General features: G+C 34.8%; 1 protein-coding gene across 3 annotated transcripts in view; it reads right to left on the reverse strand.

The window, feature by feature from the left end:
• Nlg4 (Neuroligin 4) overlaps positions 1-22,957 on the reverse strand; it is a 204,534-nt gene that overhangs the window by 70,629 nt on the left and 110,948 nt on the right. For all 3 annotated transcript variants that reach the window (XM_081976990.1, XM_081976989.1, XM_081976991.1), the window contains 2 exons: positions 8,208-8,715; positions 7,785-8,049 (listed from right to left, as the gene is read on the reverse strand). In XM_081976990.1, the coding sequence (XP_081833116.1) occupies positions 7,785-8,049; positions 8,208-8,396 (454 nt within the window). In that variant the 5' untranslated portion in view covers positions 8,397-8,715. The remainder of the gene's footprint in view (positions 1-7,784; positions 8,050-8,207; positions 8,716-22,957) is intronic.

Consider the following 22,957-nt stretch of genomic DNA (forward strand, 5'->3'; position numbering starts at 1 on the left):
TACAAAACAAAGTTCTTTAAAAGACACAACTGCGATTCTTCTGATGCAGTATCAAAAAAATCTACTTAATTTAAGATTTTGGCAATAATTTTAAGTAGTCAGAGTAATATTATTTATAATAGTCTCTCTTGCCAACAACTACTTAACCTAAGCAATTTCTGCAGCAAATTTCTAATCTGCCAATTAACAAAGATTATTTTTAATCCGTATTAGAAACGTACTGAAATTTAAGGTCTCGCTTACACTAAAGACCATTAAGTTAGATTTATATCGGGTTATGAGGCTACGGCAAAGATCGGGAACGAGATAAAGGGGTATTTTGGGAAAGCGAGCAAAAATTTATAGAGGCTGTAAACCGTGATCATTATCTTTCATTATAGCATTGTAATTCACAAAGTTAATTTTATTGTATAACGTCTTGTCTCAATCAAGTGCCGTCAATTGAATAGATTCTAGAGTCTCCTGAAATGTTGCTGCCCGCAGCGTTATTACCGATATGCTTGACAAAACGTGCTTTCTCGAGTATCTTTCATGGAGTAATGATCTGGAACTAACGGTGTAGTTCGAGCCTACAAAATGGATAGGAATCTTCTTTATTATCTTATTTCCTATATTAAAGCTGAGAGTGAGAGGTTTAGGCATATTTTGATTTCCCGAAAACTTTAAAAACTAATTATCACGTCTCCTCCAATCCCGACCATAACAAGTATAACGTCAGAAGACATAAATTTCAAATATAATGTACACGACTCCCTATTTTCTGCTCGGTTTGCCCCTCAATTTTGTAGATTTACAGTTTTAGTGTCTCGTTACCAATTAGAAAGGAGACGAGCAATACTTAATTGTTGTTCCCCGAGCCATTGTGCTTGGTAATATGAGAGATGTTCCCTTTTGCTGGAAAATTTGCTCAGAAAGCCATTTAATTCTCGTGTTTCTAGCCGGTCACTACTCCGCAACGACAACATTTACAGGCAGATAACTAGTATTTCAAATTGGAGTTAGAAAAATTATATTTATTTTAGATTTTCCGGAGCGATCAATTTTAGGTCGTTATTTGCTAAACTCCATTAATTTTAGTGGCAACAACGCGGCTTTAATCTCGAGAGTAATTTCCTTCTTATTTGCCTCAATTCAAGCCGAAGTTTCCAAACATTACTGGTGATTAAACCGGCAGAAATAATTATTGCTTGCTGTGAGACTAAGACCGTTCTCCATGTTTTCACTTCGATCCATAATGACTGAAAATGTTATTGCGTCTTATATCGGGATTGAAATATTCTAATTACTCGACTGACACAATAAAGCAAAGTTTCCAAGTATGCTTCACATTGTAGACCATAAGTAAATTGGTTAAAATAGACTACTTCTTATCTGGATAGTTTATGAATATTTGGATCTCTGAGTGTTTAAGTCACATGTGGTGTTAGGTTTTCTCTAAGAATCGGTCACTGGTTGTTAGTAAAATATAAATTTTGGTTGTTTTATGTGACTAGAGATGGTAATGGTAGGTGTGGATGGTGACAGATGTTCTGCGACCTGATTAGATCTATTGTACCCCATCTTCTTCTGCTCTCAAGGTTTCCTTGTTCATAGCAGCCCCTCAAAATTTAGTTCCTTTAGGAATTTCAGGATTTTGAGTGGGTCTGTTCGAGGTTTTTCTTCCACAGCCAGTTGGTGCTACATCTTCTGTGGCGTACAGCATAACACTCCACTAAGATGTGGTGGGATGTTTCTGGTTTTTCTCCGCAAAACCTGCAGGTACTGTCCTCTTCTAGGTTTAGCTTCCTTAGGTGTTCTCTGAGTCGACAATGACCCGTTCCCCAATTGGAGGGATTAATAGAAGTCCTGAGTTGGAAAAGTAAGGCCTAAAGGTCTCCGGGGACTTTTCGTGTTGGGAAGCACTTCCTGGAGAAGGAAATGGTATACACCTATGAACGTGGATGTGACAGTGAAGGTTATATTCCTTACTGGAGTCTTTTTCCGGATTCTGCTTTCAACTAGATGCATTTTTTTTTGTGGAAGTAAAGGGTGTGGTCATGGCCTAAAGTCAGACAACGACGATATCTTTTAGGAATGTGCTGACAAATTGTCGGTAAGAGAACGAAACCATAACTTGACAACCAATCAGCCATAAGCTTCTGCCTGAGTGAGGTGGTTTTCGGTTAAATTAGAGACTTCTGGTGATTAACCATGTATAATATATAGAATTATACTTCCAACTGTCATTATTTTATGCTATAGCCCACGACCTAAGTAAAGCGTTAACTAACACAATCATATAGCGTCATAACAATTACTAGAAGTAAATAAAATTTTGAATATTTTGATATGAATTTTTACTATTTCAAAACATAACGAACTGCAGCATGTTAGAATCAGTATTCAGCAACTAAATCGATTTCCACTTGGACTGCATCCAAGATATTTATTCAAACTCGTTTAACTATCCGTAGGAAATTAGATTCTCCAAAATAGGTCCGGTTTTACAGACTAACGACCGAACTGCTCTGGTGCATTCTAAGCTAACCTAATAAATTGAAAAACGGATGCATTGTACCTTCGACCCTAATCTTAGATCCTCATTATGCTGCTGCAATAAAGCAAAAAAAAAGGGAAAAAGGAACGCCATCAGTCGTAGAAAAGAAGGCAGCGCGGAGGCCCGCTAACCGGGCTTTAATTCAATATCCGGAGGCTCAAATTGATTAATGCTTTCTATTATTAAATTTAAATAACAGTAGCTTTAGTCGAGGTGCAATATGTCCAGATTACAGAATAAAATAGAAGTAGCATAAAAGAGAGAATTTAATTCGAATGTAATTAAATGGCTGTTGATGGATGTAAAGTGCACATATTGGACAGAGGCAAGTCAGCTAATATTGTGAAAAACGTTGAGTTTCAAGCAAATCAAACACTTTTGTGTTATTATATTTGGATTTGCTAGATATTCTCGTTTGACACCTTTTGTAACAAGTTTTATTTAATTTCAATCCGTTTTGATAACGATAGACAAATTTGTCGATTTGTGACATATTAAAAACGCCTCATCCATCTGCGATTTTCTGATGATATCGTTCTCCTGAGCAGCGACACAAATGAACTGACAACAATAATCCAGGAAATCAAAGATGCTTCCCAAGCTCTAGGCCTCCGAATGAAGCTTCAAAAGACTAAAATTATGAGCCCTGTCAATATTAAGGTCACCCTCGAGAACCAGAATCTGGAAATTGTCAAAGAATAAATATTTCTAGCACTCAACATCCAACTTGGAAAAGAAAATCAAACATCAGAGATCACCCAAAGAATCAAACCCACCTGGATAGCATTTGGAAAGCTCAGCTATGTCTTTCGCAGCGCGACTATTCCAATCAATCTAAAAAAGGTGGTTTACAATGCGTACATCCTCCCAGTGACAGAAACTAGGATATAAGGAGAAGAACAAGGGTCGGTGACGTTGTTGGGCGGATAGCGAGATTGAAGTGGCGTTGGGCAGGTCACGTTGCTAGGAACAACGTGAAAAAGGCCTTTGTCCAGGAGTGGATATCTAAAGACTGAAGAAGAAGAAGAAGAAGAAGGGATCTTAGGCAGGTAACGATGTATTCAAGGAGAGGTTGATTATAGAACCTTTTCAGTGTAACACTTCAAAGCTGGGCTAAGTGGACATAGAACAGATAATTAGCATCAAAACGAAAACTCCTTGAAAGTTGCACTTAAATGAAAAATTTATATTGGAATCATAACATCTACTAAAATTCAAGCAACAAACTTTAAACAATGTTGAAAATACGTCTAGACTATAAAAGAAACGGTATATCTTTAGAGCGTAAAATTGTTTCCCATTTCATTGAGAATTCAACGCTACTTTGTTTTTTTTCCTCTGGTAGGCCTTGGATATCGAAAGTCGTTCAAGCGGATTCACATTCGATCCTTTGAAATTTACTGACCATAAATAAGGGATCCTTTTTCTTCTCATGTTTGGGTAAATACGGGTTTCAGTTTCACGTCGAGTTATTGACAATTTTTTCCTGCTACGGATAAGCTTCAGGCCATGCAAGAAATATCTAAAACGTACTGGTAAATCCTTTACGATGCTAATTAACCATCTGGTTTATCCGAAGATTTCCCTTTTGTCATCTTTCGTCAGGGCCTTTTGTGGGCTGTAACAATGCTCGACAAACAACTAATTGTGAGCCAACCTTTGGCGATAACATGCCATTTTCTGCAATACAAAAAAAGGACGCAAACAAGCTGCGTTTATATAAGTTGAAACGAAACGGGACAAAAGGGTCGCCACCTTTTATTATTTGCTCAATTAATGAAAACCAAAGGGAAACAAGGGGTTTAATAAAGCGTTAAGCCGTACATTTTAGATTTGAATTTATTATTTTCAAACAGATGTTGTTGCCAGTTTATCTTTTATGTTGGTTTTGGGAGCTTTATTGGGGGAATAAACGATGGAATGGAATATTTAGCGGTTCAATTTACATTGTACAGTTTGCCATTTGATGGTCAATTTTGCATAATCTATTTTGCCACTGAATATAGTGTATCATTTGCATAACTCGTTACAGAATTACTTCTAAACTACATAAATTTTGGGGTTTAAAAAACGTTGTCATTTGGCAATAGTTGATTTCTCAACCAAATATTCCTTTAAGTACACTTGGTTCTTAAATTGAACTAAAACAAAATATTCCTTCTTTAACAGGGAATTTACAATGAAAACATTAACTTCCAGTCCAAGTCCAGTCTTGTACATCAAAAATTCTCTTTAGTCCCGAAAGGACGAACGCTGAACTAAATTATTTAACGAATTACTAGCAACTAACAACGAACTAAATCCCTTAGAGACCACATTGTTTACGTCTCTTTGTTCAATATGGATCCCGCTGGTACTAAAATACGGACTATTAAGGCCTATGGCAAAAACAGAGAGCCTAAAATCCCTTTTCCATAACCCATTTTGAGATTTTTGGCTTAGAGGTGCATGCACAATATACAAACCGGGATTTTATGGACGCTTGGCGGTCGTAAGGTCTAATTTGGTTGCGTAATATTAAGCGGAGTTTACGTTTTGCTTGAATTTTAAAGTAAAAAACGTCATGAGATTTAGACAAGTCAGTCAAGTTATTAGTTTTCAAACAATAATAATTTATTATAGGAAATACATTGCCTAGCAATACGTCAAATCAAAAAAAGTCCGGTTTCTATATAAAGCACTTTTCCCCTTCCGGAAAAGTATTCGGAATGTATCTTTGTCGCTCAGTTGTCCCGGAATTCCCCGTTTACTTGATAAACTCACCGGCAACTTTCTCATTCTCAAGCTTTGCAGACTTAATGCTCATTACAACGATTATTTTAACGGTCTACATTATGTCAATTTTCTCTTTTCCTGGTTTATTTTGTTCCGCGCCATCTTCGGAACGAATAATTTAGATTGTAAATTTCGTTAGTAGTTCTTTAGATAGTGGTAAAGGAACTTCGGTATGATGACCGTAATATTCTTGAATCAGCTACTTGAGGGTGAAATAATAAAAGGAAAAAGACGAGTTCATCATGTAAATGAGATGGTTCTAAGGAGAGTGGCAAAAATATGTTCATTGTTAGCTTTAGGGGGTAAATTTAATCTGGGCCCGGTCGTTTTAACTTTAAATTAACTTTTATTCTTTGATCTCAAGGAAGCTCAGAACTTTTCTCTTAAAATAATTATAATTACTACAACTTCTGGGTGAAATGCAGTAATTGTAAATGCAGGTCTTTGCTATGTTTTCTCAGCCCTGAATAATGCAAAGCCCGCACCAGACATGGCTTTTTGTATGCTGAATAGCTGTAATAATATTTGATATCCCTGTCTGTAAATGCAGTGAAATAATCTGTTTTTTTTAATGGAATTTGTCTTGATGTCACATAAGCGGTATAGATAATCTACCCAAAGTTTGCAATCTATTTTCTATTTTCACAGCAAAAAATTATTACTTTTGATTTATGGTTTATTTTCTGTTTTGTATAGCATAGACCAAAATTTTAGAGTAAAATCATTATCAAACTAATTACAGTATTTAAAAAACCTCGAAACTTGATTAGGTTTCCAATAAATATTTTATTCCCTCTCTATAATTTTTTTATTTAAGAATTTTTCTTTTAAAAAATTTTCTCTAAACTTTCCTCTATTAGCAAACTCTGTAAAAAAATTGGCATATTTTCAAGCAGCTGTCTCTTTGAGAGCATAGACATATCTTGTCCATATACTATACCCTGTTTTGTTGTAGTTAGTATTATTAGTAACTGTCAATAAAAATAGAACTACCAATATTAACTAAGACTAAGACTGACATCTTCAGAGCAGCTGTATTACGAGTAATTATTGCTACTAGGATCACCAACCCAGCGGACGTTTTTTCCTTGCTTCTTTATCTTAAGAAGTTCCATTTTCTTGACAACTGGCATTTCCACAAATATGTAGACTTCTCATGAATCTTTTGAAAATATGGCAATTTTTTGGAGTATCTGATGATCCCTTATCCATGCTTGTGTTAAATAATATTCCGACGTTTGGAGTACTTCACCGTTGAACGTAATTCGGTTGTCTAGACGTTGATATCTTCTTAAATAAGAAAGCTAATTTGCTTTTATTTAGGTGTTCTGCTTATAATTTGAACTTTAGGCTTTGAAATAGGCGTTCTGGTGTTTTATCAATGTTTGCTTGACATTCTTTTGACGGTCTTGACTGGACATAGTTTTATATTTCATGACTAATAATTGGTGTACAATTGTGGCGATCACCTTCCTACAGGATTTTCAGACGTACTGGTATTATTTGAGACTTTTTCTGACAGACCCATTTAATAGTAGCTTATGTTAAAGAATATTCTTTAAATGGTTTTCTTTACATGTTTCATAAATTGTAATCAATCCAATTTAATGTTTAAATCATATAGCAACGTGACCTTTCCAAGAAAGTACAAAATTTATTTCCGATTGCCTTATATCGTAAGTCACATGAGAACGCCAAATATTCCCAACTAATACGAAAACCAGGATAAATTTGGTAAAATCGATCAGCAGTAATGCAAGTTGGATCAGGTCCAAGATAGAATACAAACTCATTTAACAATCTGTATAGAGCGACCATAAGACACGAAATCGCCCGACTTAGAGATTAACGGTTCAGACTTGTGGCCGTGCATTTTAAGTAAGAAAACGACTGGTTTTCTCTATAAATTGCGGTAAAGGAAAATTTTTGTAGCCTGGAAATTCAATCAAATTTCACCGAGATTACAAAGATAAATTAGGTTTTAATAAAATCGGACATTGTTCATGAAACATTTTGCTCTCGACCATTATATTTGTTATTTTACGAACGGAAAAAAAAGATGAACCGAGACACGAAATCTCGGAAAATCTCGGTTCATCAATTACCTTGAAACGTTTTTCGCGTATCGCGTTATTTAGGCTGAGTAAATGATAAATTTTCTTCGTCACGACAGATAATCACTCTATGCTTGGATAAAAATTATATTTAAATTAATCCGACAACTCGTTTAACTATAAACAGGTGCGACCCCTTAAATTCGTTAGCAAAATTATGGCGCTGGAATGTGAATACGTGGTTTTTGCGCCTACAAACCACAAAGTAAAAACCCCTTAACAAAGGAAATAATAATTAGATTTTAACCCCTTGTCGTAATCAGGTTAAATACGCTTCCATGCTCCAACGCCCCCTTTCTCCTCATGGGGGATAAGGCAGGTTTTACGCAAGCAGTGTGAAATTAAGAAGATCCACTTACCTTGAGCAGGAGCAAATATGTTCAAATACAAACAGTCTTCGCTTTGGTTTTTGAGGAGCGGTAACAGTCTTTTGAGATACTCTAACCTTCCTTTGGGCATTTTTTCAAGGGCTGCGGTCTCGTTGGAGATGTTGGGTAGTTTCTGGGGACAAACAGGCATCATCTTGTCGGATACTCGTACTCCATCCCATGGTGAAGGTGCTTTGGTGGGGCTGAATCGGTTCATTTGGACGGGTGCAGTTGCGTAGGGTACACCAAGAAACACCTGAAATATTTGTTTAATAGTTTCAGTATTAACATGTCATAAATATTATATGTAGTTACATTCAAACATAACGAACGACGAATGTAATTTTAATGATATGTTGACATTTACACCAAAATCTGCTACATGTTCTAAGATACTTAATAAAATTATCTTACCTCAATTGGCTTAAGATAACGGTACTGATCCATAGGAAGAAGGAGACCTTGCAATCTGCCATATTTCGTTTGCACAATTCTGGTGCTGATTTTGGCATTTTTCATAAAATTGCTGTCTCCACAGATCCCCGATCCCAGTAGGAAGAGGAGAATGAAGACGGTAGGGAATCCCCTGCTGCGGACGCCCATGGTCTTTAAGTGGGAAACATGACTAGCGAGCTTTCATCGGGAGAAAAAAGCGGAAACACTCTCTGACGTTGATGATTCGAATTTAAATTCCGCTTCCGCGATAACGACGGAAGTTTTAATGAAAATCTTTCAATCCGGATGAAAAATTCCGGCAACACGACGGAGCCGTAAAGTTTCAGGAATTAATTATTTCCTGAATGTACTTATACCGCGAAACTCGGTCGAAAGTAATCTGTTGGTCCGGACTGGTAGTTGGCGTCGTCGTGGGTTTTCTATTCAAACGCCGGGCAGACATCTTGGACTCGATTGCTCCTTTATCCTGAAACAAAGCCAATCATTAATTCGGGTTGTTGACAAACAAATGGAGCGAGTTTCGATTCAAATTTGATTCCCCCCATTCAGTGAAAGGCAATGGGCCAATACTCCCTTTGACTTATTACTCAACACTCCAGCTGCTATTAATAAATGAATGCTCACGACTAGTTAACGGTAGAGGAATGGAAAACCGAACTATGTTTGACTTATTACGCTGTATGGTGTAAAAGTAGGACAATGTTACATAGGAACTAGCTCCGTTCTGTACACAAAACTTTATTTAATAATGACGAGCTCAATTACCTGCCGTTGGAAATACAATGGCAGTCAAATACTATGCAGAGCCTTAGGGAGTTTCATAACAAATTTATACACAAGAGAAATGTAATTTAGCCGTTATTGACCTAATAATGTGCAACTTGCTTTCATAAATGTCAATATATTATAAAAACACTTTTTTATGTGATGTTGCGTGCAGAAAAAAGAATGCTAAAATTGAGGAGTTGCTAAAGATGTTTATAAAATTGGAAAAGTAGAGGACAAAGAACGCTGACAGAGAGAAGAACAAGAGGAAGAAAAACGTCGACAGAGAGAAAACAAGAAGAAAAACAACGCTGAATAACGCGAAATTAGTCGAACAGAGTTGCACTGCTGGATAGATCAGAAAGTGAAAAAGTCGAAAACATTCGTCATACAAGATGAAATGAGAAATAAATGGAAGGATGCATAACCAGATTGAAGCTTTACTTAAGGTAATCATTGGTATTTGTGAAAAAACGCAGAAATGTGGCAAAGTGCCAAAATTTGACGAAGAAACGTTGCCGTAATTGTACAGGGAACAGATTTAGAAGTACTGGTTTAGGCCGTTAAGGACAAGAACTGACAATTTCTCTGATTCAGGCATATTTCTCGATTGGACAAGTTGCTATTTGTTGTCCTTAACCCGTTACACCAGTACTTCAAAACCTATTAATCTAGAACGCCCTTACACCTGTTACTAGTACCTGGAATGCTTGGAGAGGATGATGCTGTTGTGCTTGCTGGTGTGCTGTTGCAATAAGATGTACAGCTCAACATACATGGTGAAAGTGTACTGGAGCTAATTGAAGTGCAGAACTAAAGAGCCATTCTACCAGAGTTTGGAGGTGCAATTGAGCGACTAATTTGATTAACACTAAAACCTCTACAATGACCAACAGTTTTTCTGCACCAAGTTACTTACCAAAGCTATACTGATGGTGTCAAAAATTACTCAACTTTTATTCATCAAAATTTTCCTCAAATACTTATTTGACTGATTTTGATCAAGTATCCTGACAAACAGTAAATGCAACGTCAATCAAACTACAATTCTGCCGCAAAAACTCAAATCGACAAACACCAGAAAGCATTTGTTAATCGTGGAACTCTTTTAGTATGAGATATACTGAGTGTTCAAATTACTCTCCAATATTGCAAATTTAATGCTCTTTCCATTGTTGTATAGGCAATTGTCGATTATTTGAAACACTTTTCGAGGGGCTTGTGGCACTGCTAGTTGCATTACATCAGACTTCTAAGATACTTTGTGAGGAAACAAGAGTATGTTACTCTACATTATAGTAAATTTCATGCTCTTCTCATTGGTGTATAAAAAATAGTCCATTATTTACATCTCTAGTCGTATTTTTGTTTTAGTCAAACCGAAAAACCTTCTTATTAAAATTCCGAACAAAAACAAAATTACATTAGTTTGTGATGGTACTGTTAATCATCCAGAAACCAAAAAAAATTGTTGAAAACTACTTCATAACTTTCATGTTGATTAGCTCATCATGACAAAAAGGATTTTTCTGAAAAAAGAGCGTAGTTCTGCATAACCTCAAAATGTATACTTATTTTGCATTTAAGCAGCATATGGAAAACAATCTTGATAACAGAATTTATAGCAATCTAAAAATAAAAACCCCCTTTAGCTGGAAAAACACTAATAAATAATTCAGTTCCAAAGCTGATATTCCTGTAAATGTGTCATTCACGATAATTGACAAGCTATATTGACAATTGAAAATAAAAAGTAAAGCTTATCCTAATACCAAAAGCAAACTTGGACTTCCTTATAAATTATGTATCGCTGTAATGTAGTCTAGAAAGGTCAACTTTCAGATAACATCAGATGTCTCAAAGAACTTACATTTACACGAATTAATATGTAATTACCAGATTCCGTCAGTAAAGTAATTAGCAACTTTTCTGACTAAAGGGTGGCCTTTTTAAATTTAGATCCGACATTACTATGAAACAAGTTTCAATTAATTTAAATGTATCATGACGTCTTTCTAATTCTACCTTTTTGCCAGTTAAAACTAAATTAATCCGAAAACCGTGTCCCAAAGTTCAATTTATAATTCTGTCAAAGTAAACACCGTTCCTTCCAACAATACCGAACCATACAAAAGCTCATTCAGGGTGGAAAAATACCATATAGCCCGACAGATCAAAATTAATGGTGTATATTTTTCTTCCTTAGGCTGATATTAAGTCGTGCCTGAAGCAGAATATAGCCGCCACCGTCCACAATCGAATTAGCTCTGGCTATGTGAAAATGTGATTTAAAGACCGGAAAACGAAAACACGAGAAGTCATCCGTTTTAATTTACTTGGTCAACGATTTAAAGGAAAGTTCGATGAAATATATATTTCTTACTATGACCCGAGGGTTTAAAACGATTTTATTAACCATAAAATAACTTTGCTGAGGAAGTACGCATAACAAAAGGAAGGAAGAATTATTTTGGGAGAAAGCTTCCCCGAAGGAACGATGAAAAACTTGCGCTCGAGTCGAGCAGACTATTAAAGCAATACGAATCTTTTTAGGTTTATTGTTGGCAAGCTTTATGAGATAATAAAGTTTTGTCGCCTATCGCGCAATTCCGCACAGCTGCATATTTAAAATCTCCCCAAACGGGTATCCTAGATTCTTTTATGATTATCAGGCGCTTACATGTAAAACACATGCAAATCCCTCAGCCACAAATTGTATCAAAACATACCGTTCGACTTTTGTAAACAGTGCAAGTCTTCCCATGCTAATCAGCGGAAGGGTGAATACGTTAGGCGCCTATTTGAATTTCATGAAGTTTATCCCATCAGACAATCTCTGAAGAACTGTCATCGATTGACTGAGTTTACCGCACGATTGTCGACAAAAGCCATTTAAAAGTTCGGGGTCTCAAACCTGTCGGAAGTAATTCTAATATTTTCTTAAAATATCGAAAATTCTTCGCATAGTTCCTTTGGCAAAGTAGATAAAAACTGCCGCATTCCTGCTGGCCTGGTGTCACTCGATAAATCTTTATAAAAGGGAGACGACGATATTGGAAGTAAGCTTTTAAGCCAAGATGGACGAATTTCTTATTAACAGTTTGGGAGAGGTTGCATGTCATGGAAGGGTGCACATAAATTATCCACACCAATTTTCATTCAATTATTCCTTTTCCGTTTATAAATAAAAATTAAAAATACTTTTTCCAAATTTAAGTCATAGAATGGAAGTAGTGAAGAATTGGGCACTTATATTTAAAAATATACCGTCCGAGGCAGGACAAATCCAAAAAACCGAAAACTCGATAGACGACAAACTTGCTAAGAACTTTATTGTGGTTGATTTTGTGTAGAGAAATATTTGATAGTTGATACGTTTTTAATGGAACACTCTCTATATTATCTGATAGAGTAGAATAGTCAATAGAATATGTTGACATTTTGTGCAGTAGTTTTTGAGAAATTAGAATGTAAACATTGTAATTGTTTTTTTAAATCACAGTAGCTTTGAATAATCAGAAAGACTGATCGTTATCATCATTTGACCTCACGATGACGTAATTTGACAGTTGGTTTGTTAAATTACGTCATGCTGACGTCAAATTTGCTCTGCATGCTGGAAGGAGCATCAATTCGACCACAAATTACGTTAAACTTTTAATCACAATTTTTACATTCCGTTAACTCCAATAAGGCTCAACTAAATGACAAGATGCATTGTGTGCAAATAAACCCGGACTACTCTAATATTTTGGAAACCATGTTTTTAATAGGTAATCTGACCCTTTCATATATAAAACGTCTTAATTAAACGTGCATCAGAAGTATGGGAATTTAAAGTGAATATGGAAGCAGAGCAAGGAAAAGTACAACAAATCCGATTCCCACAAAAACCGCCATCAACTAGAAATCTTAACCTCCCCGTTAGAATAAGGTTTTTGGAATGCTATGTGTGGTCAGTGTTGTTCTACGTTTTGTGGGGTTCTACTACATATGACAGAAGAAGTGGTTTGGAGGACAGTCAAATTGGACGGTAATGTTCATTTTAGTAAATGGAAAGTCATAATATTACATTGATATAAGCTTTGCTTTTCTATCGATATCAGGAAAAACACTGCATCTGTGGTGGACATATCAAACAGTAGCAAGAGCAGAATTACCTACAAATAGCAATGGAAGAAGCTAAAATAAAGATGACCTAACAGGGAAAGCCAATACTGGATCGAAATATCTAGCAAAATAAAGCCTTCCAAGTTATAAAATTTTATTAAACGTGATAACATTTTACGGTCGATTTCTGATAAATACATTTGGACCTTTCTCACATGCATGCATTATAACAATAATTGAAAGTATTTTTATACGCTAAAACGATAAAGTTATAGTAATAATTATTCCGTAGTTCCTAGACTGTGAAAACCAAAATTTTCATTAAATTAAATTTTAGTTCTTGTTTTTGATGTTGGAAAATTATAACATAACACTTTGTTTTGTGGAAAGTTTGTTCTCGTACAACATATGGGTCCATTTCCCTATGGAGATATTTCTCATTTTCTAACTCTATTCATTAATTTAGCGTTAACTTAAAATAAAGTATGTTGTAATGAGTTTTAACGTATGTACATAATTTAATGGTTTTAAACAAAGTTAATTTTGACCCATTTAAATGTCAGTACTTCTTTGGGAGTTAAGAAACTCATCAATCAACACTGAAATCACAACAAATATAATTCGTTGTCCAATTACTAATCGAGGTTTTGTTTCTGGGTCTAATCACAGGAGATGATAAGAAAACAACTTAACAGTTTGAAAAAAGCAATGAAAATAAATTGAAAGTTCAGTGATAAAGTAGATATCTGATTGCCAGAACAAATAGAAGAAGCAGAACGACCAAACTGCGATATCGTAAAACGCCTAAAAATTAGTAAGTCGCACAAATCTGATTAAGGAAAAGATTTATTGAGTTATTTTACGATAAGTTAAACCGCATAACTTCCCAAACCAATTTCTATTGACATTTTTGATATAAAGTTTAGTTGTGATATCTTAGAATGTTTTACAGTTCAGTTTTAATACAAGATATTAAAAAGAATGCTTACACCAAGAGCAAATATGTTCTGCTTATTAATGTGTCATTTCTTCTAAACCAGTGTTATAACGTATCCTGTCACTTGAGCCCAGACTAATTCAATCCGGTTTAGTTTGCAGTGGCAAACGTAAGACAATAATACACCAACTTTGAGCCAGCTTATCTACAACGTAGCGACTGGAATTTGGTTTATGTCGTCGTATTACAGTCATAATTTCCGCTTTAACAGCATTTCTATGAAACCTGAATCCTTTTACTGAAAGCTCTCGAGTGCTCTTTAGTCGCCTGAGGGCAGAAACATCTGATATGCTCGTGACGCATATGAAATTTTAGGTTCAATCTTAACAAACTTGCAGAAGTGAAACTTTTAGAAGCAATTCAAGTTTTGCAATTTTGTACAACAAATTTGCTACCTATAAGTAGTAAGTTCGTTTTTAAAGCTCTATTTTCAACAAATTTACAAAACGGGTTTTGGAAGAGGAATATGAATTTATAATTTATTAGTTTCACAATAGCTTCATTCATTACAATTAAAATGTGTGGACAAGGATAACATAAACAAGTCAAGGAACTTCATATTTTCAACAGTTCTGGTTTTTCCCTTAATATTTAGTTATGTGGAAGAATAATTATTGTCTTTTAGAAGTACCATGTCGAAAACGTTGTTTTATTTAACTACAGTTAAACTTGAATGCATTATCATAGTAATATAGGACTTTACGTAGGAACTAATAAAGATATTTTTTAATTGATTGGAGGCGGTTTGTACAAATTTGTGGTACAAAAAGTACTACAAATTTCATAATAATTTTAGTTAGAAAACGTTAGAACAATGTAAAAAAAAACAAAAAAACATTAATTTCAATGTAAGAGATGGTCAAAATGTTTGCGAAAATAAGTATTGAGTGTAATGTAGCGAATTTGTGAAATAAAATAATTTTCTTTTTTTAATGTTAATTTTTGTAATACATCTGAAAACACTTAATATTTCCGAAACAGTTGAAGATAGGTATGGGACATTGTACATGAATTATGTCTAGAATTTTCTGAAGAATCCAAAAAACTAATAATATACAGGGGGTTGTATTTAAAATAAGAAAGTTGGTATCGGCCACTGTCACAGGACACACCCTCACAATTTTATTATTTTTTTTAAATGCGCATCTAAAAATACAAATCGACGTGTCCAAGCGTTTTTCGCATTACGCTCTCATTTATTCGTTATCGAATTTATTCCATTTGGCTGTTCCACACTGTATAGAGAATACATAATGAGAAAGGCATTGGATGATTGGCATGGACTAATCTCAATTGCGAGTAAAAAGATTACAGATCTGAGATATGCAGACGATACAACACTAATAGTGGCCTTATAATAAACGCGACGAAAACCAAATTTATGATAGTTTTAAATTTATAAAAAAATATGTGCTGTTGCAACTGAAAACTAGTTAAAATAAATTTACTTCACTGGCACATTGTACATTTTCGAACAATATCAACCATATTGCACCCAATATGAAGCAAATATTAATACGCCTAAATAAATCACAAATAAAATGTCACTGAATTTATTTGGAGTCTGTTATAAATAGAAAACCTAAAATTAAGTCAATTCAGTGGTAGTATTGATATAGGAAATATTATAAAAGTTGGCGAATGTGTATTATTTACCCAATAAATAATGGTCACGGTGGTTTTTAAAATAATTGTCGTATTGTGATTGATTTGTTGTTTGATGACATATTTTTATTTAATTGGAAATATAATAGCAAATACATATAGGCCAATTACACTTTATTATATCCACGAGATCTGCCTGTCATTGGGCAAAACGTCATCATCTTGCAAACAAGTTCATACACACCTAATATCTGATCTAAACCTACAGTTTCACGACTTGGCGACCCTTAGAAGAACCTAAACCGTAACCGCAATCTATGAAAAGTACATCCAAAATCCCACTTCTGGAACAATCGCCGCTGATTTACGCTACTCGTTCCGGCGGCTGACTTATATGTGCTTTTTTAAAATTGTGCCATTTGTAAACCTGGAGTGCTAACGGATACGAAAAGGGCTCCCTCTTTGTTCGCATTTCCACACGATGCACTAATAGTAAAATGCAATTAAAAAGTTTTATGTTCAACTAGGGAATGCTGAATGAATTCAAAGAGCTGCTGATTTTCTATTTTTCAGCTTTTAAGCCGTAGAGGCACGATAATCAAAACCCTCGACAATCCTATGAAAATTTGGTTCCGGTTTCATAGAAAGAAAAAACCGAAAATTTACAGTTACTCCAACAGATTGAACAGATATCTTTTGCATAATTTTTTCTAAACTTCTCCTCAGTAAGACCCACGAGCCGCTACTGAATTAAGAATACTCTGTCCCAGAAAAAGTGGCAGTGACGACATTAACTGTGAAATTCACTTCTGTCTTTTGAAATTTTGTGGTTGAACGTTTTTTTTTTTCGGTGACTTAAAAAGCTTTGTTCCCCAGACAATGAGGTGCGTTTGTGCTAAGAATTTCAAACCTCTTACTTAAGACGATTTTGAGATATTTAAAAAGTAACAAAAAAACTAGAGTCAGTTTAGGCGACCTCTAGCGGCCAAACGCTTCCGCTTCTTTTGTCATATGATGTATCTATACACAATGGTTCAAATAAAGGAGTTATGAACGATTTTTGGAAAAAGTGCACTAAATTTTGACTCTAATTTGAAATTTTTGTTGAGAGAGAAGAGATGTTTCTTGATGACTTTTCTGTGTAGGTCGCGAGTTTCATTAAAATTTTGGTGTTCCTCTATTTCTGTGCTAATTTTTCGTTAGAGTTTTGTTTTGTTAACCCTTTCTTTTAAATTTCTTCTAATAGCAGATAATAAACTAAGTATATTACGACTTTGTATAAATCAATGTTATTTTACTGGTTCGAGGTTTTACTAGCATATCAAAGAGTATGGCATCGGATTATGCAGGGTTTGTTTGTATATTCGGCAAGTCGGGAATTAACTTACCTAAAAACATACCAATAAAACAAATTTACACTGCTGAAACGACGAGGGCTTTGCATATAAATAATCAAGCATCCGAGGTTGTTTAAGGGGTTTAAAAATTTACGATTCTTTGCGCTCCAAATGACAGAAAGTGTATTAAATTTTTACGAACGTTACTTAGCAGAAAGGCATAAAATCGAAAGACGGAAATTCTCAATCAACATAAACTTACTCTGTTTTTGTGGCTTTCTATATCCTTTATGATACCACATACGTTCCTTTTTTTGGGAGTCTCACACGGTAATCACAAAATGTTGTAAAAACTATGCAAATCGCCGTTCAGACAACGAATTTACGACGTCTAAAATTTTTAATTGAATTCCCTAACCTCAAGAGCTTAATTTCTCGCTCGCCTAATTTCGCTAGCAAAATGCCAGCCCGTATTTCAAACTGCAAAGTGCAGTTTTCACTTGGCGAAATTATGTTCATCATACATTACCCTTTTCCGGGCGTAGAACATTACGTAGTCGTGCAAGTGGATATCAAATTCAGATATTAGATCGCCGAGCTTGTTAGAAGGATAAAACGGATACTTTCTAGTAATATTCCCGGCTTGGGTTCGGTCATTAATCATGCGTATCTAAGATATGTTTACTCTTTGGGGAAGAGGGCTAATGTTTATGTATTTATTTTTTCCTTATAAAAATTTAATCAGCAGATTGATATTGTTGACGGTGGATAGTCGATATAAAGCACAGTTCGAAGATTTTATTACAACAAAACATCGCAGAATTCTGTAAATTATCTCTTATTGATAGAAATTATGAAACAGAACCTCACAGTCAACGACAAAGCTAAGAAAGAGTGTAATGTCAGGATAATTTGTGGATTTTCGTCAAATTTGTCCACCGTCTATAATACATAATCATTTCAGTATATAAAAATTTTAGAGAAATATTGTTCTCATTAAATTAATGTAGATCCAAACTTTATCCAATGATCTTCTAATATTATGGTTATAATTCAGATGAAAACAGGGTTTCAAAAACCGCCATAAGAACGTTAATTCTCTTATTATTTATTAGTGACTTTTATTAGATCTTTATAAAGGGTCTTGATTTATTAAGGGATATATCATCGAAACCTTTCGGAGTGAAGCGATTTAAGCGAAAACTTCCGAATATGGGAAAAAATCTTTCGCACATGTTAAATCACTAAGCTAGAAGTATTATACAAGAATAAGCTTAAGTTTATTTAGTAGGGGAACTACTGACATCTGTACTTAAATCTCAGTGTTAAATGTGTAGAATTAAGAAGGTTTTACTCTAAATTTGTTAAATGGCTGGTTTTTCCAGAATATTATAATCAGCTGGCAACAAGGTAAAGTTTAAACTTGTCAACAACAGTCATGTGAACGAAAATGTCGTCTTTACCCTTGAAAAGTTAGTCTTCAATTGAATTTTCATGAACCTCATGTAAATATCCTGCATTTAAGACTATTTTCAAGACTAAAATATTGAAATTTGTTTTCAAATGCAAATTTTAAGCTTCTCATAGCACTTTTCAATGGTTTACACTCACTTTTTGGTGTTCAAGTAAAAAATTCTTAAAAATAATTTCAATTTGTTTGAAAACTATGAAAACAGGTTACAAAGACTATTTTATGCCTCTAAAGTCAATTTCCACGGTTTCAAAGTCCATTTACTGGTTTCTAAATCAATTTTCAAGACTAAAGTCATTCAATTTGTCTGGAAACTATGAAAAGTGGCTTCAAAAACATTTTTTACGTTTCTTAAGTGAATTTTCACCGTTTCCAAGACAATTTTTAAGTTGGGTTGGGTTGATTTGGGTTTTTGAATAAGTCAATTATCTCGTAAACGAAATTTCAAATCAGAATTTTATAAGAGATATTTTATTTTTCAACTTGAACAAGAAAATTAAATAAAACTGTAATTTTTGAAAAATATTTACGCCCCTCGACAATTTTGACAAAGGGCAGTATATCACATAACGAGTATTAATTTGATCAAAATTGATCAAAATCAAAACTGCTCCAACGGTCTGGCATTTAGTTTGCTATATAACCTATTGTACCGTCGTACTCCTTAATAACACACTTCTTGTTCAACACTGTATATTGTTTACAAACAATAAACTGACACTGACACTTAACCTCGTTATCTGACAACTTCGACTTCACTACAACCGTCAACTCAACAACTAACTAACCAGGCCTGGTTCAGCTGCTTATATAGGCTTCCATGGTTTCTAGAAAATTCCCAAATATTCATGAAATTGACTTTCTCTCTCACACTCATTAAGCTATAACATAAATCTCTCTCTATATAAGCAACGGAGCCAGGATTTTCTAGAACACAGACAAAAGAATGTAGAACGTAAACAAAGCAACGTAACATACAGGGGTAACAACAAATAACTAAAGAAATCCTAACTAATAATCAAAAGTTCGCTTTGCAACACTGCCCCCCCTCCTAGAGTTGATCGTCCCGATCATCAACTTCACCAGCTTTGGGTGGTCGGTAAGGTGCAAGTCGATCCAGGTGAACTATTTTCATTTTCGCCCGATGTCCTCGCTGTATTCTGTAGACGACGTCGTTCAGACGCTTTATAACGTCGTAGGGTCCCTCCCATGACCTCTGTAGCTTCGGTGACTTTCCTTTCTTTCGAGCAGGATTGTATAACCAGACCTGATCACCGGCTTGGAATCCGCTGCTGTTGGCCCTTTTGTCATATCTTGTCTTTAGTCGGTCGCTTGCAAATTTCAACTTCTGCCGGACTTCCTCATGGATCACGTGCAAGCGTTGCGCCAATTTTTCTGAATAGCTATCACAAGAGGCTGGGGGTTCTTCCGGTCGTCGTAGTTTTTGTACTGGCTCTCATCCAAAGTCTGCAAAACCTCCAGTGCTTCTTCTCGAAGTGACAAAACCAAGGCAGTGGCTTTGTCACTTGATGTCCAATTGTTGGCCTCTGCGGCAGCCTCAAACTGTTTTTTGTAAACCTGCCATGAGGTCTTACCGTCGAAAACTGGTGGCTTAATATTTGAGCAGACACTAGAACTGGCGACTACGGTTGGCTTTGAAGACTTCTCCTGTAGTTTGTCAAATTCCTCTCGCAAGGTCTGAACGGTCTCCTCCATACCGCTTATCCTCTCATTTACCTTTTCTTCCAAAATTTCCATCCTGTTGTCCATTTCTCCTTTTATTTCATTTATTACTCGGTCTAATTTTTCATCTTGTCGTTGAAACTGGTCTTTAATTTGGTCTTGGCTTGCTTTGAACTGCTCTTGACTTATTTGGCTTGCTTTTAACTCCTCGAACTGCTCCTGACTTATTTGGCTTGCTTTCATTTCTTCGAACTTTTGGTCCTGACTTGCTTTCATTGCTTGAATCATCTCCATAAGTTGTTTCATTCCTTCATCCATTTTGGCGCTTTGTTGTCGTGTACTCACAGGCATTCAACACACCTTCTGCTTCTGTCTTCCTCTGGATCTCTTCTTCGATTCTCCTATCCCACTTCTGACACCAAATGTACCGTCGTACTCCTTAATAACACACTTCTTGTTCAACACTGTATATTGTTTACAAACAATAAACTGACACTGACACTTAACCTCGTTATCTGACAACTTCGACTTCACTACAACCGTCAACTCAACAACTAACTAACCAGGCCTGGTTCAGCTGCTTATATAGGCTTCCATGGTTTCTAGAAAATTCCCAAATATTCATGAAATTGACTTTCTCTCTCACACTCATTAAGCTATAACATAAATCTCTCTCTATATAAGCAACGGAGCCAGGATTTTCTAGAACACAGACAAAAGAATGTAGAACGTAAACAAAGCAACGTAACATACAGGGGTAACAACAAATAACTAAAGAAATCCTAACTAATAATCAAAAGTTCGCTTTGCAACACTATATTCCAAAAATACTTCGTTAGAAATACTATAATGTGTTAAAGTTTTTTTTAGTTTTTACAGTTTTTGAAAAATGCATCTTGTTTTTGCAAAACTCCACATGGTGTTATTTTTTCAGGTTTGGACCATCTTCCTTATTCCACCCATTTTTTTTCTAGTGCTCCAATGACATTTTTCTATTCAATCAAATTCAAATTTCCTGTTTAATTTAGAAATTTTTTTGCCTCTTTAATTTTTTTCGTACCTGTCATAGTTTTCAAGAAACGTACAAATTTATCAAAAAAAACACCCCGAATTTTTTTGAATTTTTAAGAAAAAAAATCACATTAGCGCACTAGAAAAAAAAGTTTTAAACAGTTAGGAAAGCTGAAATTGAAAAGTAACCGTGACACTTTAAATTTGCAGTTGTCAAACAAGGTAAAGTTGTATTGGCACCTGTCAACAACTCATCTGAAAATGTCATCTTTAACCGCGAAAAGTCTGAATATTACATTTAAACAGTTGGAAAGTTTGGAATTGTAAAAGCACGTCGTGGTAAAATCACAGCACTGTTTCTAGTTTTTGGTTTGTCAAGAAAAAAAAAGCTGTTTTTTTTACCAACCACAAACAACCCCCTCTGCTTAGATTTCACCCTTAAATCTTTACAAAACTGTCACTATAATTAACTCTCTATTAAACAATAGATTGTTTAATAGCGTATATGACCCGGTTTTCTAATATTAAAAACTCCAAGATGTTGAATGTGCATAGAAAGGAAATAGCACCGTAGATTTGTTGGTATTTTGTGCTTGTATAACAACATGGAAGAACTGTATTATATCGTGAAAAACGTAATTAAATGCGAATGAATATGGATTAGAATGCAAAGCTTTGGCTCAGCATTTTTAAATTCGTAATATCCCAGGGGGTAAACTTTTAAATGTGTTTATTAAAATTCTGTTTGCTTAGGTCTTATTAAAGCTTTTGCCCACATACATCACTGTTAAAGTTTTCATTTTTGTTACAAAGATATATTCTAAAATTCTATTATTAAAAGTTTCAATCTATTGAATCATCCGTTCTCCTGTTGTCACCCTTCAGTTAAAGGTAAAAATTACATTTACAAAGTTTTGTAAACTTTTTCGTAAAATGAAAAAAACCCTCGTTTGAATTGGAAATTATTCCAAGTAGATCACGAGTTTGTAAAACAACTCTTAACCTCAAAAACCTTTTGTAAATTAAGTCGAGACTTTTATTGTTTGAAAAATGTTATTGCTGCCATTAGGTTTCATTTCAGTGGACACAAAAGTGTATTACATACTAACATCGTAGAATAATTCGGTAAAACAGAAAGAGTTTATTGTTCCAGATTGCCATTTCTGATGTTCCACTCGTCCTGGTTCTATGCGGTTACATTATTTCTTGAAAATTGTTATTGCGACCGCTGCCTTTACATCCCTGGGCTATAAGAGCACACCTATCATAAAAATAATTCTTTGTTGTGGTGAAGTTTTATTATAGACGTGGCAGGGAATAGCAAATATTGGCGGATTGGGCTTTAAAACCTGAGTGCCAACAACAAAAGTTGATGCAAATCGAGTTGTAAAAAACAAAATTTTAAATACTTTTGAGTACTCAAGCTACGCTAGTTGAATTTAATTTAGTGTATTAACATTCCATCTGCATATTTGCAAGTTTGTTTGAAACTGAAGTTAAGAGGTATTTGCATTTAAAATTGTCTTAGTAACGCTGTGTAATATAAATGAAAGGAGGATATTGGGCATAAGAAAGATTTAAATTGCATGCATATTTTTTCTGTTTTTCTGAATTATTTGATTTCAATTTTGAGAAGTGAACTTCAATCTTACATACATGTTAAAAAACAGTCTGCTATAAATTATCATTATCGTTGATTCTCACTGTTTTTGAATAATTAATTAATACA

This window comes from Ips typographus, linkage group LG4, assembly GCF_016097725.1.
Source record: "Ips typographus isolate SLU linkage group LG4, UJ_Ityp_2.0, whole genome shotgun sequence".
In the NCBI taxonomy this organism is placed as follows: domain Eukaryota; kingdom Metazoa; phylum Arthropoda; class Insecta; order Coleoptera; family Curculionidae; genus Ips; species Ips typographus.